The 25635-nt window shown below is 32.5% G+C and overlaps 3 protein-coding genes, 1 non-coding gene and 1 pseudogene across 6 annotated transcripts; 4 read left to right on the forward strand and 1 right to left on the reverse strand.

The window, feature by feature from the left end:
* Positions 1-392: 392 nt before the first annotated feature.
* Positions 393-2931, reverse strand: PMI2 (PLASTID MOVEMENT IMPAIRED protein (DUF827)). Of its 2 annotated transcripts, XM_016339243.3 has the most exons (3): positions 2754-2931; positions 2434-2544; positions 393-2310 (listed from the first exon to the last, which is right to left on the reverse strand). In XM_016339243.3, exons 2-3 carry the CDS (start codon positions 2536-2538, stop codon positions 544-546), a joined length of 1872 nt encoding a protein of 623 aa, XP_016194729.1. In that variant the 5' UTR covers positions 2539-2544; positions 2754-2931; the 3' UTR covers positions 393-543. The 2 variants fall into 2 exon arrangements, with proteins under 2 accessions (XP_016194729.1, XP_088340214.1); XM_088484088.1 differs by lacking the exon at positions 2754-2931 and having other exon boundaries at positions 2434-2657.
* Positions 2932-5204: 2273 nt separating this feature from the next.
* LOC107635695 (uncharacterized) lies at positions 5205-13817 on the forward strand. 2 transcript variants are annotated; one of them, XM_088483626.1, is made up of 21 exons: positions 5205-5581; positions 6696-6845; positions 7007-7188; positions 7598-7705; positions 8087-8257; positions 8344-8910; positions 9210-9284; positions 9360-9488; positions 9567-9641; positions 9729-9938; positions 10148-10300; positions 10402-10616; positions 10889-11006; positions 11099-11231; positions 11302-11503; positions 11637-11742; positions 11824-11964; positions 12062-12185; positions 12343-12459; positions 13047-13468; positions 13669-13817. In XM_088483626.1, the coding sequence occupies exons 1-20, from the start codon at positions 5383-5385 to the stop codon at positions 13430-13432; spliced, it is 3561 nt and encodes a 1186-aa protein (XP_088339752.1). In that variant the 5' UTR covers positions 5205-5382; the 3' UTR covers positions 13433-13468; positions 13669-13817. The 2 variants fall into 2 exon arrangements, with proteins under 2 accessions (XP_088339752.1, XP_088339751.1); XM_088483625.1 differs by having other exon boundaries at positions 13047-13817.
* Positions 13818-17428: 3611 nt separating this feature from the next.
* Positions 17429-18218, forward strand: LOC148569607 (non-specific lipid-transfer protein 2 pseudogene; annotated as a pseudogene).
* Positions 18219-20190: 1972 nt separating this feature from the next.
* Positions 20191-20264, forward strand: TRNAV-CAC (transfer RNA valine (anticodon CAC)). The gene has a single exon. It is a non-coding gene; the product is annotated as a tRNA-Val (tRNA).
* A 2430-nt stretch (positions 20265-22694) lies between these two features.
* LOC107635705 (putative glutamine amidotransferase GAT1_2.1) lies at positions 22695-25204 on the forward strand. The gene is made up of 4 exons (XM_016339261.3): positions 22695-23069; positions 23308-24038; positions 24148-24354; positions 24720-25204. The coding sequence occupies exons 1-4, from the start codon at positions 22982-22984 to the stop codon at positions 24981-24983; spliced, it is 1290 nt and encodes a 429-aa protein (XP_016194747.1). The 5' UTR covers positions 22695-22981; the 3' UTR covers positions 24984-25204.
* The last annotated feature ends 431 nt before the right edge of the window (positions 25205-25635 follow it).

Below are 25635 nucleotides of genomic sequence, written 5' to 3' on the forward strand. Positions count from 1 at the left end.
TCTCTTTGTTGCTTCTTGATAGAGAGCTTTATTTTACTCTAAATTGCAGAAGCTTCGATCCATGAAGCCTCTGTTGAGTTGGTTCTAAATTAGTTCACTGAATTTGGGATTACAGATGTCAAGTGGTGGCCAATTATAGTGTCAACAGAACTTTGAATATTTAACTCTAAATTTACTTCAAATTATTTTATCCGCCATAGTTTTAATCATATAGATTTCGAAACAAAATGATAATGGTTTCTACTTTTCCTAGCTCAAAGAATCTAGGACCAAATGATGTCATACTTTCATCTTGACTATTACTTATTTTATTCCTGAAGTGTAATAGTAAGCTAAGAAAACTTGAAAGGGTTAAGGGAAATAAAGAAAATAAAATCACAAGATTAAAGAGGTAGGAAAAGAAAGGAAAACTTAGTTCCATGATAGGAATCAATTATATGGTTAACACTATTAGAATTTAGAAATGTTGGCCTCAAATTCTTCTCTGCTGCAAAATTTCAGCAGTTATAAAATTCTACATTCCTATTTTTCTTATTTTGCTCTTCATTTTGTTGTCTTAGTGTTCTTCTTGCCTCTGAAAAACTTGGCAAAATTTGGGATTACCTTCTTTCTAGCCTTAACCGGGAAAGGACTAACAAGCCGAGTCGCCGGCGAAGAAGACTTTTGAAACTTCATTCTCCTGGCAGGAGTTATGCTGCCATTGGATTTGAAGCTCCTTCTAGACATGGCTCTCTGGAAGTTCTTGGAATTACTTCTTTCACGTTTCCTTGGCCAATTCTCAAATTCTTCACTACTAACCCTTCTTGCAAGAAACTTCTCTTCTGCTTGCTTTTCCATCAATTTGGTTTCCTTAAGTTCTTTCTGAGCTATTTTTGTTTTCATTAGTATTTCTCTCTCACTGGCCTTGAAAGCTTCAATCCATGCCTGAGCTGCCTCAACTTTCTTATCAGCGATTTCCTCGGCCGCAGATGCATGATTGGTTAAGTACTCATACTCAAATTTTGAGATAGTAATCACAGAACCATGCTGTGATGATGAAGCTCTTTCTCTCATTGTGTTCTCAGCAAGTGTCTTCAGCTTCTCTAAGGCTAAAGCCTCTGAAGTTTTTGCTACTTCTAGCTCTTGCATGGCGTCTCGCAATCTTTCCTCAGTGATGTCAATCTCAGACTCAATCTTTTGTATCTCTGCACTGGTGGCTGTAACCTCTTGACTTATCAGATCCTTTTCCTTCTTTGCATCGTCCCGTTCGGTCTTGAGATTATCAAGGGTATGTGTTAGACTCATGAGTATGGATTTGGCCTTCTGTTCAGCTGCAGACACAGCTTCTAGTTTAGATTTTGCTCTTAAGAACTTGGAATTCAGATTAAGAACTGTTGAATCAACTTTTCCTTCTTCCTTCTTCAAGCGAACCGTCTCGGCTGTTACATGATTCAACTCATTTCTTATGACATCCATAGACACCATAAACTGAAAACCTTCTTCTTTAATCAAAGCCAGTTCTTTCTTTGCTGCTTCCAATTCTTCTTTTATATTTTTTGACATCATAGCAGTGCCTTCTGATTCCTCTTCTTTCGCGAAACCTGCTTCAAATTGCTTAATACCTTCATCTCCTTTAGCCCTTTTCTCATTTTCTTTAACTGAGTTCAACTCATTCTGCAAGAGTTCAACATCTGACATAGTCACAGCTAATTTCTTTTCAAGCTCTTTGGATTCCTCTATCTCTGCAATGGCCTCCTTCATTTTCTTCCTCATGCTTTCCAATTTCGCCTCATGCTCATTCGCTTCCTTTCTTCTCTGTGCTTCAATTTCTTCCAATTCTTTCAAGGCTTCAATCCTTGCAAGTTCAGCAAGAACTTGCTCTTCATTGGCTTCCTCAATCTCCTTCCTAAGCCCTTCTGCAGTTCTTGAACAATTGATAATCTTGGAGCTTGATTCCTCGAATTCTTTCTCGGCTCTGGACTTCTGTTCCAACACAGAAGCCACATCAAGCTTAAGCTTGAATAAATCCCTCTTAACACATTCCAACTCTCTCATCACATTAGCATACTCATGATGCTCATTCCTTTTTACAACCAATGCACCATTTTGGTTCTTTCTCCTCTTCTCTAGTGTTTCTATGTCTCTCATTTGCATCTTCGCCTTGTTACTCGATTCCTCGATCAAAGAAGACAGACTTTTCACTGTCTTCTTCGCATTAGAAAGCTCGGATTCTGCCCGAGCTTTCGCAGATTCTGCTGTCCATCTGCTCTCCTTGTACCGGCCAATATCGTTTTTCACTTTGTGTAGCTCTCTTGTTCTTGAAGGTGGCTTCTGAGAAACACATGATGGAAACAAAAAAAACAAGTCACAACATATTAAACTTTAATCAAACAACATGAAGAGAGGTTTTAACTTTTAATTTAGTTTATTGTGTTATATAAATTCTAAACATACCAATGAAGGAGCATCATCAGTACCAGCAAGCCTTTCATCAAACAAGTTAACTGCATCTTTAACTGATCCAACTCCTCTTCTATTACCAAGCCTTGTGCCATCCATCTAGAGCTGAAAAAAAAAATGCAAATCCAAAACTGAAAGGTTTATATAATTCAGATCACTATAATGCAATAGCATTTATTAGAAATTCCAACCCCCAACATAAAGCAAAAGTTTTCTTTTTTGGGTGTCTTTAATTTCTGCTATCTGAACATTCTACTATGTGACATTTATTTACTAGAATAGTAAAACATCACAAAGGGAATCATATGCCATACCTGATTCTGTTCCTTAGAATCTGCTGAAACAAAAATCAAATTTTTGTGAAGAATTTCTAAGCTCAAATAGAAAAAGAATAATGGATGCAAGATGGCATAAGATGGAGGGAGTTTCAATGACTGGCTGGTATTGGACATATCGCTACCTATCCATTTATGATTATTTAATTTCTATTTAGATTTTTCCAAAATTCCATTACACGTTTTACAGAGTCATTAATTTTTGTTCTAGGGACCACCTAGATTTCACTTTCACTAGTTTTGTCTGGTTTTATAATAGTAAAGAGTCCCTTCTCTTAGAAACTGAAAACTTGTGCCAACCAATGCTTTTGTTATGTAAAATATATAACTTTCTGATGTTTACTATTTCAGATATCTTGAAGAATGTTATTGTCTTATTGATTTGTCTTCCAACAAGAAAGAGAACAATCAAATCATGGATCAAATAGAGCATGCAAAATGTTTGCCCTGTACAACAAACTTATTTATCAAACTCAAGACTTCATCTAAACTCTTGAAATTTATGTAAATTTATCAACTTATAAGAACTTTTGGACCAAAACTGTGAACTTAATTTGAGAGTTAATTGTCTTGTGAAAACCAGACAAGTCATGCAACAAGAACTGATTAAGAATTAAGATGACTATGTTTTTTGTCTTTTTGATGTGGCTTTCCATTTGGGCAGAAGACTTGTGAGTTGTGACATTTTCTAAAGTTGTCTTGTCGTTAAGGAAAAACCATGGCTTTACCACAAAGGAATCTTATGGCTTAAGGATAATCCACATCTTCAAATACGGATCTATTAAATTGAGTCTTCTACATGTGACAACCAATGTGGCCATGCATTTATAATAAGAAAAAAAAAAAAGAAGGACCAATGTGGCCATGCATTTATATTAAGAAAAAAAAGGAGGGGCCCTTTGCAGTTTGCAATAACACAAGGTGGATTGGGCTATCCGGCTACTGATATTTTATTTTATATACATATACATATACATATATATAACGGAAAAACATGCGAAGCCACTAAAATCTAAGGGTGAGCATAGATCGGTTTGGTTCGAGTTTATGGTAAAATTAGAACTAAATCGATCAAAATGTAATTGGTTCGTTTGATTTGAATTTACGATTTTTTGTATATGTATCTGAACTAAACTAAACCGATTAAGAATAGATTGGTTCGGTTCGGGTAATTGGGTACTCGATTACTTTGAAATTCCAAAAAAATAAAATCAAATTTTTATCTTAAAAATTCAACAAGTATAATAAACATGTAATATTAATAGAAATAATCCAAACATGTTAAATACCAAATACATTAAAAACTAAACTCATTAAAACTCAAACATATTAATAGTAAATAATCATTGCCTAATAAAAAAGTTATATATATATTATTAATTTTTTTATTTAATTAATATATGATTGGGTTCGCGGGTTGGTTTGGGTTCTGCACCTCCAAAACTGATACCTGAACCAATTACTAATAAAGGTCATCGATTTGGTTCGGATTGGGCCCGATTACCTGTTTGTTCCAGAACCAATTTAATTAGTTTGGTTCGAGTTCGGACGGGTAATTGAATACCCGCTATCCGTGCTCACCCCTACTAAAATCCATAAATAAATAGACCAACTATATAGTATATACACAAAAAAAAAAGATGAACCGACTAAGATGCAAAAAGAAACTCATTTGGCAGCAATACTAACCTGGCAGATTTGGAAGATGAGGAACTTGAGAATTTTTGAAGCCAAAGTCATTTCTCCTCAAGAAGTAGTAGCTATTGCAAGATCCGGAACTTTAGAAGCAGTGACTCACCTCTATTGATGAAGCTCCAAGAACGACACTCCTTCTCCAAAAACTCTTCCTTTTTCATTTTACCCTTTTCAAGTTCTATGTCTTAATGAGGAGATAACATCTAATATTTTTACTTAGTTGGAGAATTCCCATTTCTCTGTTGCTGTAAGTCCAAAATAGACCTTTTATTTTATTACACCAATAAAATTGTCTTTTGAAAAAAAAAAAAAAAGTCACTGGTTTTATCTTCATCCTAAAGACTTAAACAATTCAAAATATGAAAAACGTTCTTATATAAAAAGTAATTATTTTTATTAATATAATATTATATAATTAAATATAGGCATAAAATTAATTTACATAAAATATTAAAATTAAATTCTTAAAAAAATTATATAACACAATTAAAATATAAAATTTTATACCTATGTACGATGATAAATACATGAAAACAATACTAGGAGTTAAACAATTAGAAGAAAATTGTGATGAATTATATTTGTCCAGCAGAAAAATAAGTGGAATTTTCCTTTTATTTTTAAACCTAAACAACAATTTTCTTTTGTTTTCCATACAATATAATAATCAGTAAAAAACAAAATTGGAATTTAATTGTGATAGTAAAATAGTAAAAAAAGGACCGCGAAGGAAGCAAAAGTCATGTGAGATGTGTTACCTACTTCGCAGACATTTGAAGATTCACCGTGACTCAACTCAACTCAGCTCAACGCATAGATCTGTTACCTTCTTCGCTTCATCAATGGCTTCTCTCATCAGAAACCGTTAAATTTTCTGATCTGAGAATTCCGAGTACAGTAGGAGGAAACTATAATGGACGTGGAGAGATCGTCGCTGTGCAACTGCGTTGTCAACTTCCTCTTGGAAGAGAACTACCTTCTCACGGCGTTCGAGCTCCTCCACGAGCTTCTCGAAGACGGCCGCGACCACCACGCCATCCGCCTCAAGCAGTTCTTCTCCGATCCCTCCCTCTTCCCTCCCGATCAAATCTCCCGCCTCAATTCTCTCCGAGGTATACCTTCTCAAATTCTGATTCGATCTCAAATTCAGCTCCTCAATCCCTAATTTCTCCATTGTTTTTGTTTCTGAAATGTTAGGAGATAATGAAATGTGTGTTGATCTTGACTTTTGACTTAGTAGTGACTAGTGAATGCAGCTGGAACTCCGAAAATTCAGTTACAATAACTAACTTCTTTAACTAACTAACAGGTTGACTTATCTAACCGTACATTTAGATAAATGTAGTAATTCTGAACTCTAGGATATACTTTTTGGTGGGAAAAGAATTTGATTTGAGGTGCGAAGTCGAACAGAAGTTAAATTAACATGCTGGATTTTGCTGCTAAACTAATGTTGAGTGATGTGGAAACTGTTGGTATTGAAGCTTCGAATACTAATAGTACAAAGATGAGTTCTCTGTTTCTGAAAGTACCCGACTGAAGATTTTTCTTAAGCTAACTGTTTCATATAAGGTTCGGTATCAGTTTCCTTTGCGCTATGGAGCAGTGACTTTGTTGTGTCCTCGGTGAGATTTTACAAGGGGCGAAAAAGCATGTGCCAGGGGTCCTATTCCCGGGGTTCTCTTTTGACTATTTCCCTATTTAATTTGTGAGAAAGAACAGCAGAGCAGTACTAGAGAAGCATTGTATACAGCTTGATAAAGGAATGAGTTATGCAACACAGAAATTACAAAGCAATCCTGATAAGTGATGCAGGGAATGTATACTTTCATAGATTCTGGCTTTTATATGTAAAAGAATAGAAGAAAAATCCGGCTTCTATTGGGTAGAAATAAAATAGCAAACTGGGAAGGACAGTGCATAGTTAAAAAACTGAATCCCCCCCCCCCCCTCTTCACCTCTCTAGATCAAAGCCAATTCTTTCATCTGAATTACACGTGTATGACATGGGATATATAATGAAGTGATGTTAGTGTGTAACTGCATACTGCTAAGGAGAGTCATCTGGGTGAATCCTGTTCTTCTTTCGTCTTGAATTATACTAACTGGTTCTTTTAATAAATTTATATTTCATTACAATAAGATGAGAAGACAAGGCATTTTTTCCATGTATTTGTAATTTTTGGATAACACTTTCTCATCTGCATTTTCATTTTTGCAAAGCAGTGGCAGATCCTCAAAGTTTGCTGGAAGAGAAAGAAGCAGCAGAGGAGAAGTTAGCTATTAGTGATTATGAATTGCGTTTGGCTCAAGAAGACATCTCAAAGCTCAAAACTGAATTGCAGAAAAAGGCAGAAAGTCATAATGGACTGAATGGTATTTTTCTTAACCTTTTTATCCTTTATATTTTTCGTGATATCCATTTGAGTGTTATATGATGCAACTTGTTAAGACTTGTGATCTCTCTAGTTGCATATTCCTTTTTGCATATGATTCCATTGTATTCTATGTTTTGCATACTTCAATTTTGGATGCAGCTGCGCAGTCAAGAGATGTTTCACTAAATGATGGGCAACAAATTCAAGAACAAAAGAAAAATACTTCCTTCATTGATTTGGGTCCGTTAAAGGATATCGAACGTCAAGATCTTAATTGTGCTGTAAAGGAATACTTGCTTATGGCTGGATACCGTCTAACTGCAATGACATTTTATGAAGAGGTTGGTAATGATGTATTGGTTCCTCCCCCCACAAAAAAAAAAAAACTCCCCTTCTTTTCTGTGGCTACCTTTTATCCTCCTTCTTCCCATACATCTTCTTTTATTGTACTCTATCTTGTAGTTCTTATAAGAAAATGATGTTTCCTTGTTGTTTGAGAATAGGAATGACACTTTTAAGTTTTGGATTTTCATTTGTTGATTATTAGATGTAGTTAGCTATTCAGGAATTAAATAGTTGCCCTGTATGTGGCTGTGGTTATATATGTATGTATGAACTGTATATGGGATACTATATTCTTTTACATTTTATATTGGCTTCACTCTGCACATTATGTCCCTCTTGCTATTTTTGGTTCTTATTGCATTGCATTGTTGTCTAATGTCTAATCTGCCATAACGGTTTGTGTAGGTTACGGACCAGAACTTGGATAATTGGCACAACACACCTGCATCTGTACCAGATGCCTTGCGTCATTATTATTATCAGTATCTTTCCTCAACTTCAGAGGCTGCTGAGGCGAGTTCTTTTATTCACTGTACTATAAACAAGTGGCTTATTGTGCTTAAACTACTGCTGAGTGGTTTTCATACTGTGTTTATTTATTTTAACATTTTATACCTTTGCTAGAATTGACTTTTGCATCCTACCCTTTTTGGGTTTTGTGTCTCTTTTATTGTACATTATACATAATGCCTTTTTTTTCCTTTTTCTTTTCTCTTCTTTTTTTTTTTGTTTTTTTTTTTTTTGGGGGGGGGGGGGGATAAAAAGAGACTTTAATAGAAAAGAAGAAATGAGATTTCCTCACATAAATACTATTGGAAATAAAGCGAATAAGTTACCAACATTAATCATGTCATATTCATTCAATCTGCTTAATGACACATGAATTCAATGCAGGAAAAATTTACTTTACTTAGAGAAAATGAAATTTTGCTTAAACAAAATAAGGGGCTGAATCAAGAAAAGGAGAGTTTGTTGAAGAACAAGGACCAGGCAAATGCTCAAATAGGAGCATTAACTAAATCCTTGGAGGCAATGCAGAAAGATCTTAAAGACAAAGAGAATATGGTAGTTTCTTCTTACTTTTAAAAGGTGCTTTACTCTGTCCGAAACCATTCATTTCAAAATTATGATATACTAATTTTATACTTCAGGTGCAAGTTTTAAAACAATCCTTAGAGAACCAGAGAAAGGATCTCAGTGATTGCAGAGCTGAGATTAGTTCACTGAAAATGCATATTGCAGGGTCTGGTTCTGGAAATAATATGGTTGTTGGTGATGTTAATAATATTCAATCTCAATATTTGGAGAGGTATGAGGAAGAAATTAAGAAATTGAAGATGGAAGTTGAACATTTAAAGGAAAAAAATATAAGAGCCCCAGAACCCAGCAATTTGGTTGGTTCTGGAAATGAAATTTCACCAACAGATGATACAGCGATAGAGATTCACGAAGACCGAGGTGCAATCTCTAACACTGTTGATGTGGCTTTGGGTGCTGTACAAGATGAAGCTGCTCAACTACCAGTTGTTCAAAGTATTAATGAGTATGCTGATAAACATGAAGATACATCGCCTGGGTTACTTAATCCTGCAAATATAAATAGTGCTTCTGAAAGTAACAATAATTTCTCCAAACAAAATGATGGGCAACAAGAAGTGGGTAGCAGCTTACCTGTAAAATCAGATAGTCTCAATGATGAAGCAATATCTGAAAAGACAGTAAGTCCATTCCACTTTTTGTTAAGTTGTTTGCCATTTTGGAATCTGGTGACTTGGTGAAACTGAATATTGAGTCTAGTTTTGGTCAGGGATTGTCTTCTGTTAAGAACATGTGAACTAACTTTGTTTATGCTGGTTTTCATTTCCTGTAGCATAGTGCTTTGAAAAATACTAAGATAAAAATCCCTCCTACTCTTTGAGAAGAAATAAGAGTTAAATTGATGATATTCTGAAGAAGAGATTTGTCTTTGCCACATCATAATGTAGTGATATTTTTGTTCATATGTATATATTGACAGGGATTAGGAACCATTCAGATACTTGCAGATGCTTTGCCTAAAATTGTTCCTTATGTCCTGATCAATCATCGGGAGGTTTGCTCTCTATTTTTTTAACAGTACTTGTACATGTTGTACTACATAGGCTGCATTAATTTTGTTTTGCTGCAGGAGCTCCTTCCTCTAATTATGTGTGCAATTGAGCGCCACCCAGATAGCAGCACTCGAGATTCTTTGACACACACATTATTTAATTTAATCAAGCGTCCAGATGAACAACAGAGACGAATAATAATGGATGTATGTTGGGTTGTCATCTTAACTTTCTCTAATGGATGGTTTCGAACACATCATTGAGTTTCTTTATCTTCGTTTCAGGCATGTGTTAGCCTTGCGAAAAATGTGGGAGAGATGAGAACAGAAACAGAATTGCTTCCACAGTGTTGGGAACAAGTATATTCTTGCTTCAATTTTCAACCTATTTATTTTCCATTCTGATTTTGGAACCAGGTTTTCAGTTTTTTGGTGTCATGGTTTTAGATCAGTCACATGTACGAGGAGCGTCGACTGCTTGTTGCTCAATCATGTGGAGAGCTTGCAGAATTTGTACGGCCTGAGATTCGGGATTCTCTTATTTTATCTATTGTACAGCAATTAATAGAAGATTCTGCTGTTGTTGTTCGAGAGGCTGCGGCTCGTAATCTGGCTATGCTGCTTCCACTTTTCCCAGACATGGATAAATATTTCAAGGTCAGCCTCACTAAATTTGCTTGAGGCAATCATGGAGAAGATTACTGACTTGAGACTTGGCTACAATGTAAGCTCTAGAACAAGTTGACAAGGCATGGTCTAGGAAATGGAGCCTTCTCCACTTGCCATAATATGAAAAAAAAAATTGAAGAAATAATAGTTAAGGCTGAACAGTTGATACAGTTCTCTGTTGTTTTCTTTGTTGATAGGTGGAGGAGTTGATGTTTCAATTGGTATGTGACCCATCAGGAGTGGTGGTGGAAACTTCTCTCAAGGAATTGGTTCCTGTAGTTATAAAGTGGGGAAACAAATTAGATCATGTTTTAAAAGTTTTGCTTTCTCACATTTTAAGCTCAGCTCAGGTATTTGTTTCTCTTTGAGTTGTAAGTTCTCCCTTGTTACTGAGAAATTCTTTCTTGTTTCAAATTATTTTTCTGAGTGAAGTTTCTTCCCACTTCTGCAGCGTTGTCCTCCTCTTTCCGGGGTTGAAGGGTCTGCGGAATCACATCTCCGTGTCTTGGGTGAAAGAGAGCGCTGGAATATAGATATTCTTTTAAGAATGCTGGTGGAATTGCTTCCTTGGGTAGACCAGAAAGTGATAGAAACATGCCCCTTTTCGCACACCACTGAAACTACACAAGCTATGTTATCTACCTCATTGCTTGAAATGTATGCTAGGTAAGCTTAGCAAGAGGAGTTTACTTTGGCATAATACGATTAGGACATTTGAAAGAGTCAATGCCGTTGAATTTGGGTGTTGATGTCCCATCCTCCTCGAAAAGGGATGGAGGAAAGGAAAAAGGTGGCACGTCATGTTTTCACAATCACTAAAATAGTATGCTCAATTCAGATTGTAATCTATATGCATTATTCACAGCCATAGACAAGAATGACTAATTTGTCCAAATCACTTTGTCAAAGTTGCTCATACCTAGGTTTGCTTTTGCTAGGGGGCAAGTTGAATGGGATGCATTTGAATGGATGCATGTTGAATGCTTTCCTAATTTGATAGAGCTGGCTTGCATGTTACCACAGAAAGAAGATAATCTTCGGAGCCGAATTTCAAAGGTTACTTTCCTTCTCTTTTTTACAATTGTTTTAAGTGGCTCTTGCTCAAATTGATGTTCGAGTTTCTGCTAATCAGTATTGTGTAAATGCAGTTTCTTTTATCCGTTTCTGAAAGATTTGGGGATTCGTACATGACATGCATAATGCTACCTGTATTTTTAACAGCCGTTGGGGATAATGCTGATTTGACATATTTTCCTAGTTCCATCCGTTCAAGAATTAAAGGTAATGGTTCTTGAATCCCCTCTCTCTAAAAGTTCACATAATTGTTTTGTATTTGACTATTCACTTGCAGGTTTGAGACCAAGATCCGCTATTGTTGATAGGCTCTCTACGATGTGTGTCTTACCACTTTTGTTGGCTGGTGTTATGGGTGCTCGTGGAAAACAAGAACTGTTAGCAGAATATTTGAGGAAGCTGCTACTAGAAGAAAACCACATGGAGAATCCACCAACAAAGCACACTCCTGAGATTATCAATGCTATCCGTTTCATCTGGTTTGAATACCACCACATACATTATTCAAATATAATTGCATTTTTTCACCCAATGTTCTTATGGAGCTTTCTTTCTTTATTATTATTATTATTTATTTTTGTGTGATACTTATGGAGCTTCTTTATAATGCAGCATATACGAAGAAAACCATGGTTTGATATTTACTATACTGTGGGAAATGGTTGTTAGCACTAATTTAAACTTGAAAATAAATGCTGCCAAACTGCTTAAAGCTATTGTAAGCTGCTTTTTTTTCCTTGGTTTCTAGTTTACCTTTCATATAATTGTGGAAAAATAACATCAATATTTTCATTAATAGGTCCCGTATATTGATGCAAAGGTTGCTTCAACTCATGTTTTGCCTGCCCTAATTACTCTTGGATCTGATCAAAACCTGAATGTGAAGTATGCAAGTATAGATGCATTTGGTGCTGTGGCTCAACACTTCAAAAATGATACGGTATATGTTATTTTTGTTTCTCCTTGGTTTCTATTAAGATAGTGATGTCAATGCATTTCCACATTCCGAATTCATGATCACATGAGGTATCTTTCAGATTGTTGACAAAATACGGGTTCAAATGGATGCTTTTCTTGAGGATGGCTCCCATGAAGCTACTATTGCTGTTATTCGTGCATTGGTGGTGGCAGTGCCACATACAACAGAAAGACTTAGAGATTATATCCTTAACCTTGATTTTCGGAAAACAAATATGTTCAAAAACTCAGCTTAATGCCCTGACATTTTTGTGTCATTTCCGTAGCCATATGGATTTTTTTTTTGTTGGCTTTCAAGATCTCTTAGACTGTTCAGTGGTTTTCCTTTAACTCAACATACATCTTTTGTCCAAGATTTTCCAACTTACAAGTATGCCAAATGCAACAAGTGATTTGATGCGTAGACGAGAGAGAGTGAATGCATTTTGTGAGGCAATCCGAGCTCTGGATGCTACAGGTTAGCTCATTAAGTTAATTATATATCAAGCTTGCATCTCCAAACACTTCTCAATGTATTTATGCTGTTTTAATGAATTCTTAATAGTCCAGTATTCAAGTTGCACGTAGCGACAAGCTAACAGATACAACCTTGTTCTTGTTCTCTAATCTGTAATAGGCTTTGGAGTGTTTAATCTGTTGCATTACCATTTTTACATTTGCATAAGTTAGGTAGGCAGAATGAGGTGTGCTTGGAATGACCATGGTTTTTTAGCAAAAGAATCCTTGACTCTTGTTGAACAGTGGCTAGATTATGAAGTGTGCTATTCAACTGTTGATAGTAAGACATTTGTTTGGTTAATTGTAGAAAATAGACAATATATCCCAAAAAAAAAAAAAATAGAATCATGATGTTTATCTAGTCTCTCATTCTTTACATATCCTCACCAAAATTGTCCTAATTTAATAATAAAAAAAGAAAAGAGAATCTTTTCACACTGCCAGTATTTTGCAATCTAGAACTGCAACAATCTTGTGAAAAATTTCTAGTTTACAAGTTCTGATCTCTGACTTTATTTTGATGATTTTGAATATTTATTTCTTTAGATTTCCCTGCAAATAGCGTCCGGGACTACCTTTTGCCTGCTATACAGAACCTCTTGAAAGACGTGGATGCACTGGATCCAGCCCACAAAGAAGCTCTTGAAATTATTATGAAGGAAAGATCAGGGGGAACCTTTGATTCTATCAGTAAGGTGATGGCCGGCGCTCATCTTGCACTTCCGACATCAGTCAGCAACATCTTCGGTGAGGGTGGGTTGCTTGGAAAGAAAGATAGCACTACTGACCCGTCATCAGAGGCTGCTTCGTCGCCAAATACTGGTGCACCTTCACCAGCAGAGGATACTAGATTCAGGCGCATCATGCTCGGAAACTTCGGTGACATGCTTCGTGGCAAGGGAAAAGCCCAAGAGGATGGTCAAAAACAATAAGTCATGTACTTCTTCATCGTGATTCTCATACATCAGGTGAAGGTTGCTGTTGTTTAATTTACTAAGTATACAACCACCAAGACAAGCCCACTTGTTGGGTTCTAAAGTTTCTCATACAAATTAGACAGTTCTTTAATCCCTTTACAGTGATTTTTACGAGCTAGGAGAAGAAAATATAGTTAAGAGTTATTTTATCGCAGTTTTGATGTGTTTATATATATGTTTTTGGACTCTAGGCTTCATGTGGAGAGCAGAGATTTGAATCCAGGACGCGGCTGAATTTGTATATTTGTTCATTGAATTGTGGTTTGTTCTGTACCTTGTGCATCATTGTTATTTGTTATCATGGACTGTCATATAATAAAATTAACGCCCCCATTCATCATATTATATTTCTAGGAAGATCCATCACTTTTTTAAAATGAAAATATTATGTTACACTTGTAATTAAAATAGAATGATTAGTAAATTATAGCTAACAAATTACTGTAACACGAAAAATAATATATGATTAGAATCTAATATATAAATTAGAAAAAAGAAAATATCAGAATTTATGATTAAAAGATCTAAAATTTGATTCTTATTATTCCAAAAAAACAAAACTCAACATAAGGTTCAAACAAAAAAATTCATGTAGTTTTATCTAATAGTTTAAGATTTTGGGATAATTACTTATATGGCATTAAATGATTTTTATATCGTATCTTTTCTTAGAAGAGACGGTGTATTGTAAGTTGTAACAATACAATCTAGATGGATTAAGTTTATTTAAAGAACATTTGTTTTTCATCATGATCATACATATGAAATTTAGAGGTTAATTAAATTTTTTCATTTCACCTTACAAATTAACCACTCTATCTACTACTCGACTTAATCTTTTCTAAAATTTAGTATTAAATTTCAATTAACCTAATTCACCAAGCTGGATTTCATAATACAAGCAACTCTCTTAAGGTTATTATTATTATTATTGTTATTATTATCATCACAAGACTCGAATCACAAGAAAAAGATACACAGAATGATGGGCAGATAGATATGGGAAATTGAGAATGGGCAGAAAACAATGTATGTATGTATGTAGGTATTATTATAATGTTCCTATTATTATTATTTCATTGAGTATTATCTCTCATATACAATACGTTGATGCTTGATATCACGTGGTCCGCAAGCAACTAATATACGCTATATAATATAGAAGATGCAAATGAAGTGTATGTAGTTAATAGTAATACTACTCTCCCAGTACATTGCTGAGTAATATTTAGGGGTGTCCGTGAATCGGATCGGATATGGCCGAAAATTCGATCCGATCCGCACAATTTTTATCGGATTGGATATGATATTCGCACCTTTTAGTGCCGGATCGGATATCGGATATCAGATATATCCGCATAATTAAACCTTCTCTTTTTAATCATATTTCAATGTAAAAAAATTCAATAAAAATATTTCTTTTATACTTTTCAACTTATTTATTCCTAAAATATTTTTAATCAAACTCTTTCTAAATAACAAAAATAAAATAATACAATATATGAATAATAATTACTAACTAAAACATACAAACAAGTAAATATAATACCAAACATATATATATTTATTTATTTTTTAATTATTATTGTGCGGATCTGCGGATCGGATGTAGAGCAGATATTCGCGATCCGATCCGCAAATGGTGCAGATCGGATCCGATCCGATCAATTTGCGAATCGGATCGTATCTACAATTTTCGGATCGGATGCGGATATTTACCGCGGATCTGCGGATACGATCCGATCCATAGACACCCCTAATAATATTGTTTTATGTCTTCATTGATGCCTTATAAATTTCGATTTGATTCCAAATATATAGAATTTGAAGTGTGTTTATGTACGTGTTTGCTTGCTTGCATGCTCCATCAGCAACTCGAAAATAATGACGCATTTTTTTTTTCAATATTCATTATGAAGAATGCTGATGAACAATAAAATTTATCTAAATTGGTACAAGTTTCCAAGACACTTTGCTTGAACCCTTTAAGTCTCTAGATACGGTGTGCGGAAAGAAAGGTCAATTTATCATTTTTCTCGTTATTTATTACCGTGACTACACAATAATATAGAATAAGATGAAAATTCACGTATTTTTGTCTTTATATAAAGTTGATAATTAAAAATTATTAAATGATAATTTAGTCAAATCTATCAATTATCTAACGAACTCTTAACTATCAATTTCACGTGAAGATAATTTAGGCGATGAAATTCAACAATTACAGTACCGAACCAAACATGCAACAGCAATAGCAATACCTAACATGTGAGGATGTTGCTGGGATTATTACTATACATGCAATACCTAACATCCAACAACTTCTTTTGGGGATTTCTACTACGTACACATAAAAAGTACCTCTCTATATTTTCTATAAAAACTTAAAAAGTGAAAAAAAAAATGAATTATTTCCGTGTAACTTAATAAGTAATTAAGGTTTTAATGAAAATTATTTGTTCACATCACAAGTCACAACACCCTATTAAATAACGATGTTAACTTAAAAAAATGAAAAGAATGTTCAATTATTCACATAAATCAAATTAAAGTCAATAAATTAATTAAAATGGATTTACCGACAAATAATACTAATAAATCAATGAATTTGGATTTAACAGATGAGAGCCTTTTTATAGTGACATCTTATTTTTCAAAAGCATATAATAGATCAGATCATCACAATTAGTGAAATGTGGGCACAAGATATGATTAATATAATTAGTTGTTTAACTATTTGTTCCTTAATCATTATCCTAGATCCTAAAAAAATATTAATATTTTCATTTGTTTAGTATAATTAGGATGCACACACTTTATTTTCTTATTATTATGGTAATAAGCAATATCAATTTTATGATCATATAATTCTAATCAAGAATCAATGCATTTGGGAGTTGACGGGATTGACGGTGCAATTGTTATTTGCCACGATTGGCAGAGAGCATTGACGATGTTAATGCAAAAATAATTACATCCCAACGACCCTTTTGTCGCTGGGACCTTCACCCTTTAATTCCTTCCCACATAAGGCAACAGTTTATTTATTTATTTATGATTCAAACCAAACACACGAAAAACATAGAAATGATGTTTATGGAGGCTAAACAGTTTAAGGTGGCTACATACATTTTATAATGTGAATTTTAGATAATTTAATATGTTTAATTTTTTGTGTGTATCTTTTTAATATGTTTGATTAAATTATTTAAGAATTTATAATATTATTCATATATAAAGATGTTTTTATTGAAGTAACCTCTAAATTTTAAATATGAAAGAATAATGAGTATGTATCTTTCTGATCCACATTTATACAAAATACTAATATAACATCCATCTAAAAAATAAATTATAGTTTATGGAGTATATTTAAAATATTTAAAATATATTTATAAAAAATTGACTAATATTATTTAAATATAAAGCAAAAAAATAAAAAATATTGATCACCTAACATTTTTTATGACAATATACCATTGGATATATGTATAATTTCTTTTTATATATTATCATGAATATAAAATAAATTTTATTCATAATTAAACATTTTTAAAATATAATTTAATTTTGATACTCTATACGTATAAAACCGTTATACATGTTTATTTATTTAATCACATAACGTCACATTAGTAAAAATAATTACTTTTTACGATCATTCGAAAGAACGGTTATGATTGAACGACTATCAAAATTAAACCCTTTAAAATATGGTGAAAACTCAGGTGAAGTCGACTTCATGTGAAGTTAATATCTGAGAGCTGTTAGATAAAAATTTAGTCAAATCAGTCAAATCATCTAACGACTATCGGTTATCAACTTCACATAAAATCCACTGCACCTTTCCACCATTAAAATATATATTAAATATATTTTAAGAGATTGAGAACTACTCCTCCTAAATATATTTCTTTAATTTTAAATTGCTCTCCAAAATTGTATATAAACACCCTCACAACCACACTTTCAATGCATCCCAATAATCCATACTACTACTACTAGTGTTTGCACTAATCATCAATTATTCAAAACATCATGATGATGAAGAAGGTGTGTGCAGTGTTGGTGGTGGCACTAATGGTTCTTGTGGAGGTGGCTCCAATGGCTGAGGCTGTGACTTGCACCCCAACAGAGTTGAGCCCATGTCTTGGGGCCATCACCGGCGGCTCACCACCATCAAGTGTATGCTGCCAGAAGCTGAGGGCCCAGAAGCCATGCTTATGTAATTACATCAAAAACCCAGCCTTGAGGACTTATGTTAACTCTCCTGGTGCTAGAAGGGTTGCTAGTTCTTGTGGGGTTCCTTTACCTTCATGTTAATTCACTATGTTCCTTTTTCTACACATAAAAATAAAAAATATTGTTAGAATTATTTCGACGGAAATTATAAATAAGCATGCATGATGGTTCGTTATTAGATGAAATAAATTAAAATGGTTCATTTGACCAATTTAATTTAATCATTCATCTAATAATCGATAATCATACATGCATGCTTGTTTATTATGTTCTGTCGATTAAATTCTAACAAAGTTTCTCGTTGTGCTCTTTGGTTTTTTTTTTCTTTCTTTTTGAACTTTTAAATAATGGGCTGGATGATATTCTAATAAGGGTATTATTTAGTTTTGAAGTGTTTATTGTATATCGTTGCTTGTGTAACAACGATGTATAATTAGCGTCTATTTTGTTATGTGTAACAAAACTTAAAAAAATTAATGGAATAATTCCTTAATCTCTAGGGTCTAGAGTGGTATTTGTTGTATATATATATATATATGAAATGAACTATGTATGTTGAATAATTTAATAACTCATGAATTAAGGTTTATCAGTATAAACTACATCTTTTAACAATATAAAACTATTACAGGTATGATAATTGAATTGCTAAGTTTAATTATTTTTTTTCGAATGATCTTCAAAGAATTAGTGTTTTTATGTATTGATTTTAAATTAATTGAGAATGAGATACGTGAAGGAGAGTTCATGATAACTCAATACCAAGAAGGAAAAAAAAAAATTCGGCATTTATTAGTAGTATCATATCTATATTCATCACTTCAATAAAGTGGTCACTAGCTACTACTAGTAAAAAGAAACAATGACGAAAATTCTAACATGTTTATATGCTATAAATTATTTAATCTAAATCCTAATCAATTTAATACTATAAATTGACTATAAAAAAACCCTTACTTAATTTTCCACTATTATCAACGTAAGGTTGATGACGAGGCTTATAGCCTTATATGCATTCGAAGATAAAAAAAAATTGAATAGCACACATTTATCTTCCATAATAAAAATTTTTAGCCTAATTATTTGTCGGTATTTATTTTTAAATGAAGTGAGTATGGTCACATCATGGTGAGCACGCATGGCAGTTATTACAAATTGTGGTGGAAATTTCCTTTGCCTTGTGCCCCATTACGTGTCACTTCAATCTCATATGTATGGTCATTGGCAGGCAAAAAAAAAAAAAAAAAGAAGGCAATACACACATTTAAGTGCTTGTACTGATGAATCAATTAATGTGTATGTACTATACATGATAGAAAGGTAGTTATGAAATGTAAGCACCGAATTTTCTTATGAAAATGAAATACATACCCTTCAGTTTAGGTAGTAACAATAAGTAGCAACCAATAGAAAAGAGTACACCGGCAGCTATAGGAGGAATGATGATCAAGTCTCTAATTAAATTAACAATTTCGCTAGGTTATCAACATTTCTGTCAACTTTTACCAACTCTTATTTATAACTATGTTTAATAGAAATATTTTTGTGGATGTATTTAATAAAAATATTTTTTTATGATTGAGTTTAATAAAAATATTTTTATAGAAGTATTTATCAAATATATCTTTTTATACATGTGTTTAAAATATAATAATTAATTATTATTGACAATAAATTAACAGATAATCTATTAGTACTTTATACTTTTCCTTAAATTAATGTGTATAATTTCTAGTAAATATAAATATAAATTATATATATTTTTTATGTGTAAAATTTTTATAAATATAAATGTAAATTATTATTAATTAAATATTAATAAAAAAATAATAATATTTATTCGTCATACAACATTAATATTGCTCGGTATCGATCTATTTAATATAGCGAAAGAAGCTAAGCTAAGTGAGATCAGAGAACAATATATAGGAGACCATGTTTGTAAGTAGCATATAAGAAATTATTATGCGTTTGGTGTATGGTCTTCATCAAAAAGAAAATGAGCAAAACATAACATAAAAGTACGAACGTACCATATTATTCTATCCTATAATAATATAGGAAGATTTTTAAGTGTACTATTTCAGTAATTTTTAACCGTTGGGTACTTGAAAGTTTTCCAATAATACAAGCATTAAGTTTTCTTAGCTAGCTATCTACTTGAACAATAAAACCAATAATTAGTTTGAAGTGCTAAACAAGTCTGAAGAACATTATTAATGTATCATGCATGTAGTTTTCAATGCTCCACTTCTACTTTAATTTTCCACTTGTCGTTCATATATATAAATCATATATATGCTGTCATGAATACAATACGACCATAACATAAAATACAATACAGTTCTATATATTAAAAGGCTAATAATAGAAAATAAAGGAGATTCCATGTTGAAGTGGAAAAAGAAAAACTTCCAACTTTTTAAATAAAGAACATTTGATTTTCCCGATATTTACATGAAAGCATAATTGTCTGGGTGGTGTAGTTGGTTATCACGCTAGTCTCACACACTAGAGGTCCCCGGTTCGAACCCGGGCTCAGACATATTTTTTTTTTTTCCTTTCCTTCAACGTCTATGTTTTTTTTTGGGCCGGACGAGGTGGGATGGGCTTCAAGTAAGATTTTTGTGTGAATCACAAACAACTATCTGGGCCTCAGTGAGTGGAGAAATGTTCCACCATCACCAAAAAAGATTAATTTTAAATATTTGGTCCAATGCCATGTCCAAAAGAAAAATATTTGGTCCCATTTAAATATAAAAAAAAATTAGGAGTCAATATTTGTCAATATTTTTTAATTAATATTAACAAATATTTTAGATTAACATTTATTTTTTATATTATTACAATTTAGAATTTTAACTTTAGAATTTAAGATTTAGAATCGTTGGCAAAAATTTATATAGCAATTACTTTATGTAACTGTAATCACGGGTCTTGATTATTGGTTTTTATATTACAAAAGGTTTCCCCTATTCCATCATGAGTTACTTTCCGTTGCAATACATAGCAATCAAATTTTTCCCTTAATATTTTGGATAGTAATACCTTAATTATTGTTCCATCATACCTAAATAGTAATAGTAATCTAAAATGTTAGGGACCAATTTATTAATTGTTTTTGAAAAAAAAAATGTTAAGAACCAATTTAAAAAATTTTATTCAATAAGTAAAGTTTCAGCAAATCATATACGTTTATTATCATTCAGTTTTAATGAATAATGTTTAAAGTCATGAATTGTTTGGTGAAATTGATCACTACTGATTGGATAAAGGTATTGCGTAGGCAGTGACAAAACAAGAGGAGGTATATATATCCTACAATTTCGAATTCAATTTTTAATTTGGAAACAGATAGATACATGTTATCCATGTTTGTTTTTATGTATCATTGTCTATTATTAATTATTAATAATTGTGGAATAATGGTCAATATATATGGTCAGCTGTTATAGGTAACATTATTTAAATGGCTTGATCTTGAAAATTAATAAACGGCATTAAACTTAGAAAACGGCAGTACTAGATAAGAGCTTCACCAAACAAAACCTTATTTTTATCAATAATGTGATGATCAACCCTAATCCTAATCTTTTTTACGTCTTTTATTATTCTATTTCTCTAACAACTGCCATGCATGGCATATTGGCCTATACCCATGTGTGGTTTTCCATGTGGATGTTAAAATATATGAAGCATGGCCATTAATATAGGACGATATGGAGGGGTGGCAAAGCGGGGTAGCCCAACCTATTCTGCCGCAGATTTCAAAATCTAGTTCAATCCATTTTTTTGGCGAGTTCGACGGATTGGTTCGACAAATTTGGCCTATTTTAAGATTTTACTATCTTTAATAATATGATATGATTTTTATTTAAGAATTATCAAATGGGTTGTAGTATATATCATTAATCATTAATTCATTAGTTAAAATAAAAGAGCTAAGATTCATGCATATTAATCAATACAACCTTTTAGCTAAACGAGAGGAATAATTATAATCTCGGCATTGAAATATATAAATTATTGTAAATTTGAGTAGTAATAATATGATTATTCGTCACACACACTTATATATAAATTAATTATGCACCTATTACATTGAGAGGATAATAGTGATTTAGTGAAAAATATATCAAAGGATCATAAATCAATGAAAAAAAAATTAAAATAGTCTCTGATAATTATCTCAAAATACAACGAGATCTTTGACAAAAAAAAAAAACTTAATCCGATCTCTAACAATTACCTCTAAAGGACAACGAAGTTTTTGTGCCAGAAAAAAAGACAATGTTATTTTTTTTTGGCATAGGAACTAATCTGTCCCAAAAATAAAAATTAGAAACAAAATTAGGTGTTTTTTTTTTTGGAGTCTCATTATCCTTTTAAAATAATTGTCAGAAATCAAATAGAGTATTCACTCTAAATCAATTTGTCAATATTAGACGTCTCAAATTTATCGATTTCTCAAAGATACAATCATACAATAATACATCAATTTGGTCATTTCATCCATTTGAAATATCCAATAGTAAAATATTTTTTTAATTATATGTTATTTAGACAGAAAAAATTAACCATAAAATTAATTATCTATATCAAATACATATTAAAAATATATAAAATAATATATAGTGCATTATTATATTGGTCCAACTTATGGTCTTGTATATATAGTAAATACACCATAGCTAGGTACAGATCATGCGTTCTCATTCCTTAGATAATTTTGTTAAAAAAAGGACTCCAAGTCCCTAGATATAGGAGTGCCGACCTAACAGCAAATAATTCAATTATTTATTCATTTATTTAAATAATAAAAAATTAATTATGTTACATGTACATTAAAATTAATCACTAAAATCAATAATTAGTATAAAATATACGTTAAAAATAAATTAAATCATACATGTATTTATTGGTAATAACTGTATTTTTTTTAAAAGGCGTTGAAAATTGAAAGTATGGAAGATACGCGGAGGCACGGTGGCGCTCCCTTGAATTAGGTTAGTATGTGTCTCAAAAAGTTGGCATTTTTTTACTCTTTCAAGCTTTGACTCTCATAACAAAAAAACGCTAATTGCATTGTCATCATGCCTTAATTTTCATCCTTATCTTACTCATCAATTACTCCCATCCAACTCACTCTTTTCAATTTCCATTTCCATATATATATACCCATCAAACTCCTTCGATTTCTCATCATCGTCGTAAATTCATAAATTCATAATCATATTCATATTCATATTCATAATCATAGTCATGTCTTCTGATCTCTCGAATATTCTCCCTCGTGTTCTAATTGTTTCAAGGCGCACCGTTCGGAAGAACAAGTTCGTTGATTTTGTTGGTAAGCTAAGCCTCTTCATTCTTCAATCACATCAACTACTTTTTCAGCCATGTTATTTATATTATTGTTTATTTAAGCCTTTTTTGTTAATTATTATTATTGCATCAAATCAGAAAGAGATTTGTTCAAAGAAAGGGGATAACAATGTTCAAGAAAATCTGTTGAGTTAGTTGTACGTGTATTCAAGAACTACTGTAGATATAGACTGATTTGTTGAGTTGTTTTTATTAATTCTCAGGTGAGTATCACCTTGATCTTATAGTAGGATATGGTGCAGTACCAGTGATTGTTCCACGTGTTTCTGGGGTTCACACCTTGTTGGAAAGCTTTGAGCCAATTCATGGTGTTCTTCTCTGTGAAGGAGAAGACATTGATCCTTCATGGTATGAACAAGACACCACTGATCTGTCACAACAAGAGTTGGAAGAAATAAGGAGGATCCATGCAAGTGACACAGCCATTGATAAGGAGAAAGATTCAATTGAGCTTAGTCTTGCAAAGCTTTGCTTAGAGAGGAACATACCCTACTTGGGAATATGCAGAGGCTCACAAGTTCTTAATGTTGCTTGTGGGGGTACCCTTTATCAGGACATAGGTAAAGAGCTTTCAAAGAATGTTCCTTTGGAACAAAGAGTGATTCATATGAACTATGATGACTATGATGGACATAGGCATGTGGTGAAGGTTGTTGAAAAAACACCTTTGCATCATTGGTTTAAGGATTCTTTGGAAGAAGAGGGAATGAATATTTTGGTAAATAGTTATCACCATCAAGGTGTTAAGAGATTGGCACAACGTTTTGTTCCCATGGCATTTGCCCCTGATGGTTTGATTGAAGGGTTTTATGATCCTGATGCTTATAATCCAGAAGAGGGTAAGTTTATCATGGGATTGCAGTTTCATCCTGAGAGAATGAGGAAGCCTAATTCAGAAGAATTTGATTATCCTGGATGCCCTTTTGCTTATAAGGTATGAACTTGGTTTTGAAGTATTAGTAAAGACAATAATGTTCTTAAAATTGGATCAAGTTTAATTTTACTCTGTGAGTAACATGCATTCATGTACATAAATTTTGCAGGAATTTGTGAAGGCAGTGATTGCTTATCAGAAGAAGTTGAATAGCTTAACATGTGTTAAGAAGCCTTTGAAGCTTAATCAGGAGATGGAGAACAAAAGAAAAGTTATAGTGCGTAGTTTCTCACTTGCCAAAAACCTATACAATGCTGGCCATCATATAAGCTCCACCAAAGATTCTGATCTTGAAGCTGGGGCACAATTTCTTGAGGTAACACCAAATTTTCTCTCAAATGTTCATCCTAGCTAGCTGGTTTTGTTTAAGATTTTTGCAGTTAAAGTCTTAATTAACACCAGCATTATTACTGTTACAACAATAACAAGAATCTCTTATCCTATTAAATAGGTTAGTTATATGAATCAAACTTTGTCTATATTTACACAATCAATCATTAAGTCTAGAGAAAAGAAATGGGTTGTATTTATTATATGCAAATCCATGACTAATTTTTTATGTACATGTAACATTTTTGTCATAATTAAAGTGAAAAATTCTGTTGGATCACTGTTAGTATTGTATGATTGAAATCATATACAGTAGTGTGTATTAATTTATGTTGGAAAATGAATTTGCAGTCAAACACAGCATTGAGTGTGCAACAAGAGAAAAGGCTAAAGCAAATGGGTGCAACAGTGAGGAATGCAGGGTCATACATAGAGAGACTGAAGCTGAATCAAGAAAGAGAGAAATTGGCAAGAAAAGTTATGGAAAAAATGTCTGTGGAACAATTATCTGATTTACTGTCATTCTACAACTCAATGGGCCAAATTTGCAATGAAGTTTTGGAAATTAAGATTCATGGCCTTGAAATTGTCAATGAAAATGAGTGTGTATTATAGCCCATGATTTTGTTGACCATGGTTGGTGTAAGTAAATGTATTAAGTTAGGTGTGTGCTTTTAAATCTGAATTAGGTGATGTGATCTTTATTTTTTTGGTGGGGTTTTGATGTGTAGAGAAAATTAAATGATGAGAACCAATGTACAATATTTGGATAAACTTGGAATTAAGTCTATATATACCACTGCCATGGCCATACCAGTATGGTCACATTTTCTGAATTCGTTGATATTATGTGTCCACAGAATTTAATTATAACTTCTTAAAAGAAAAAGAAAGTAATGTAATAAAATGAGCATAATTTGCATTTTTCAGCTAAATGAAAGAGACTTCTCACATTTTTAATTTTATTTATTGGACCAATAATCCAGCTTTAATATAGATTGGGTTTATGTATAAAAGCAATATTTAAATTATAATTTTAGTGTATGATGATTATTATTTTTTGAAGGATTAATATCTAATAATTCGGATAATCTTGTTAATTTAAATTAAGTATAAATATATGCATGCTCATATATAACTAATTTTGGATGGAAACATGTTCTATACTAAAATTTTAACAACTAGTTATATAACTTCCAAAGAATTTTAACAAGTAGTCAATTATCTTTTTTTTTTATTATTATCTAGTTTGAGAGAATTCACACAA

This window comes from Arachis ipaensis, chromosome B4 (assembly GCF_059453495.1).
Source record: "Arachis ipaensis isolate K30076 ecotype BB chromosome B4, ASM5945349v1, whole genome shotgun sequence".
NCBI lineage: Eukaryota > Viridiplantae > Streptophyta > Magnoliopsida > Fabales > Fabaceae > Arachis > Arachis ipaensis.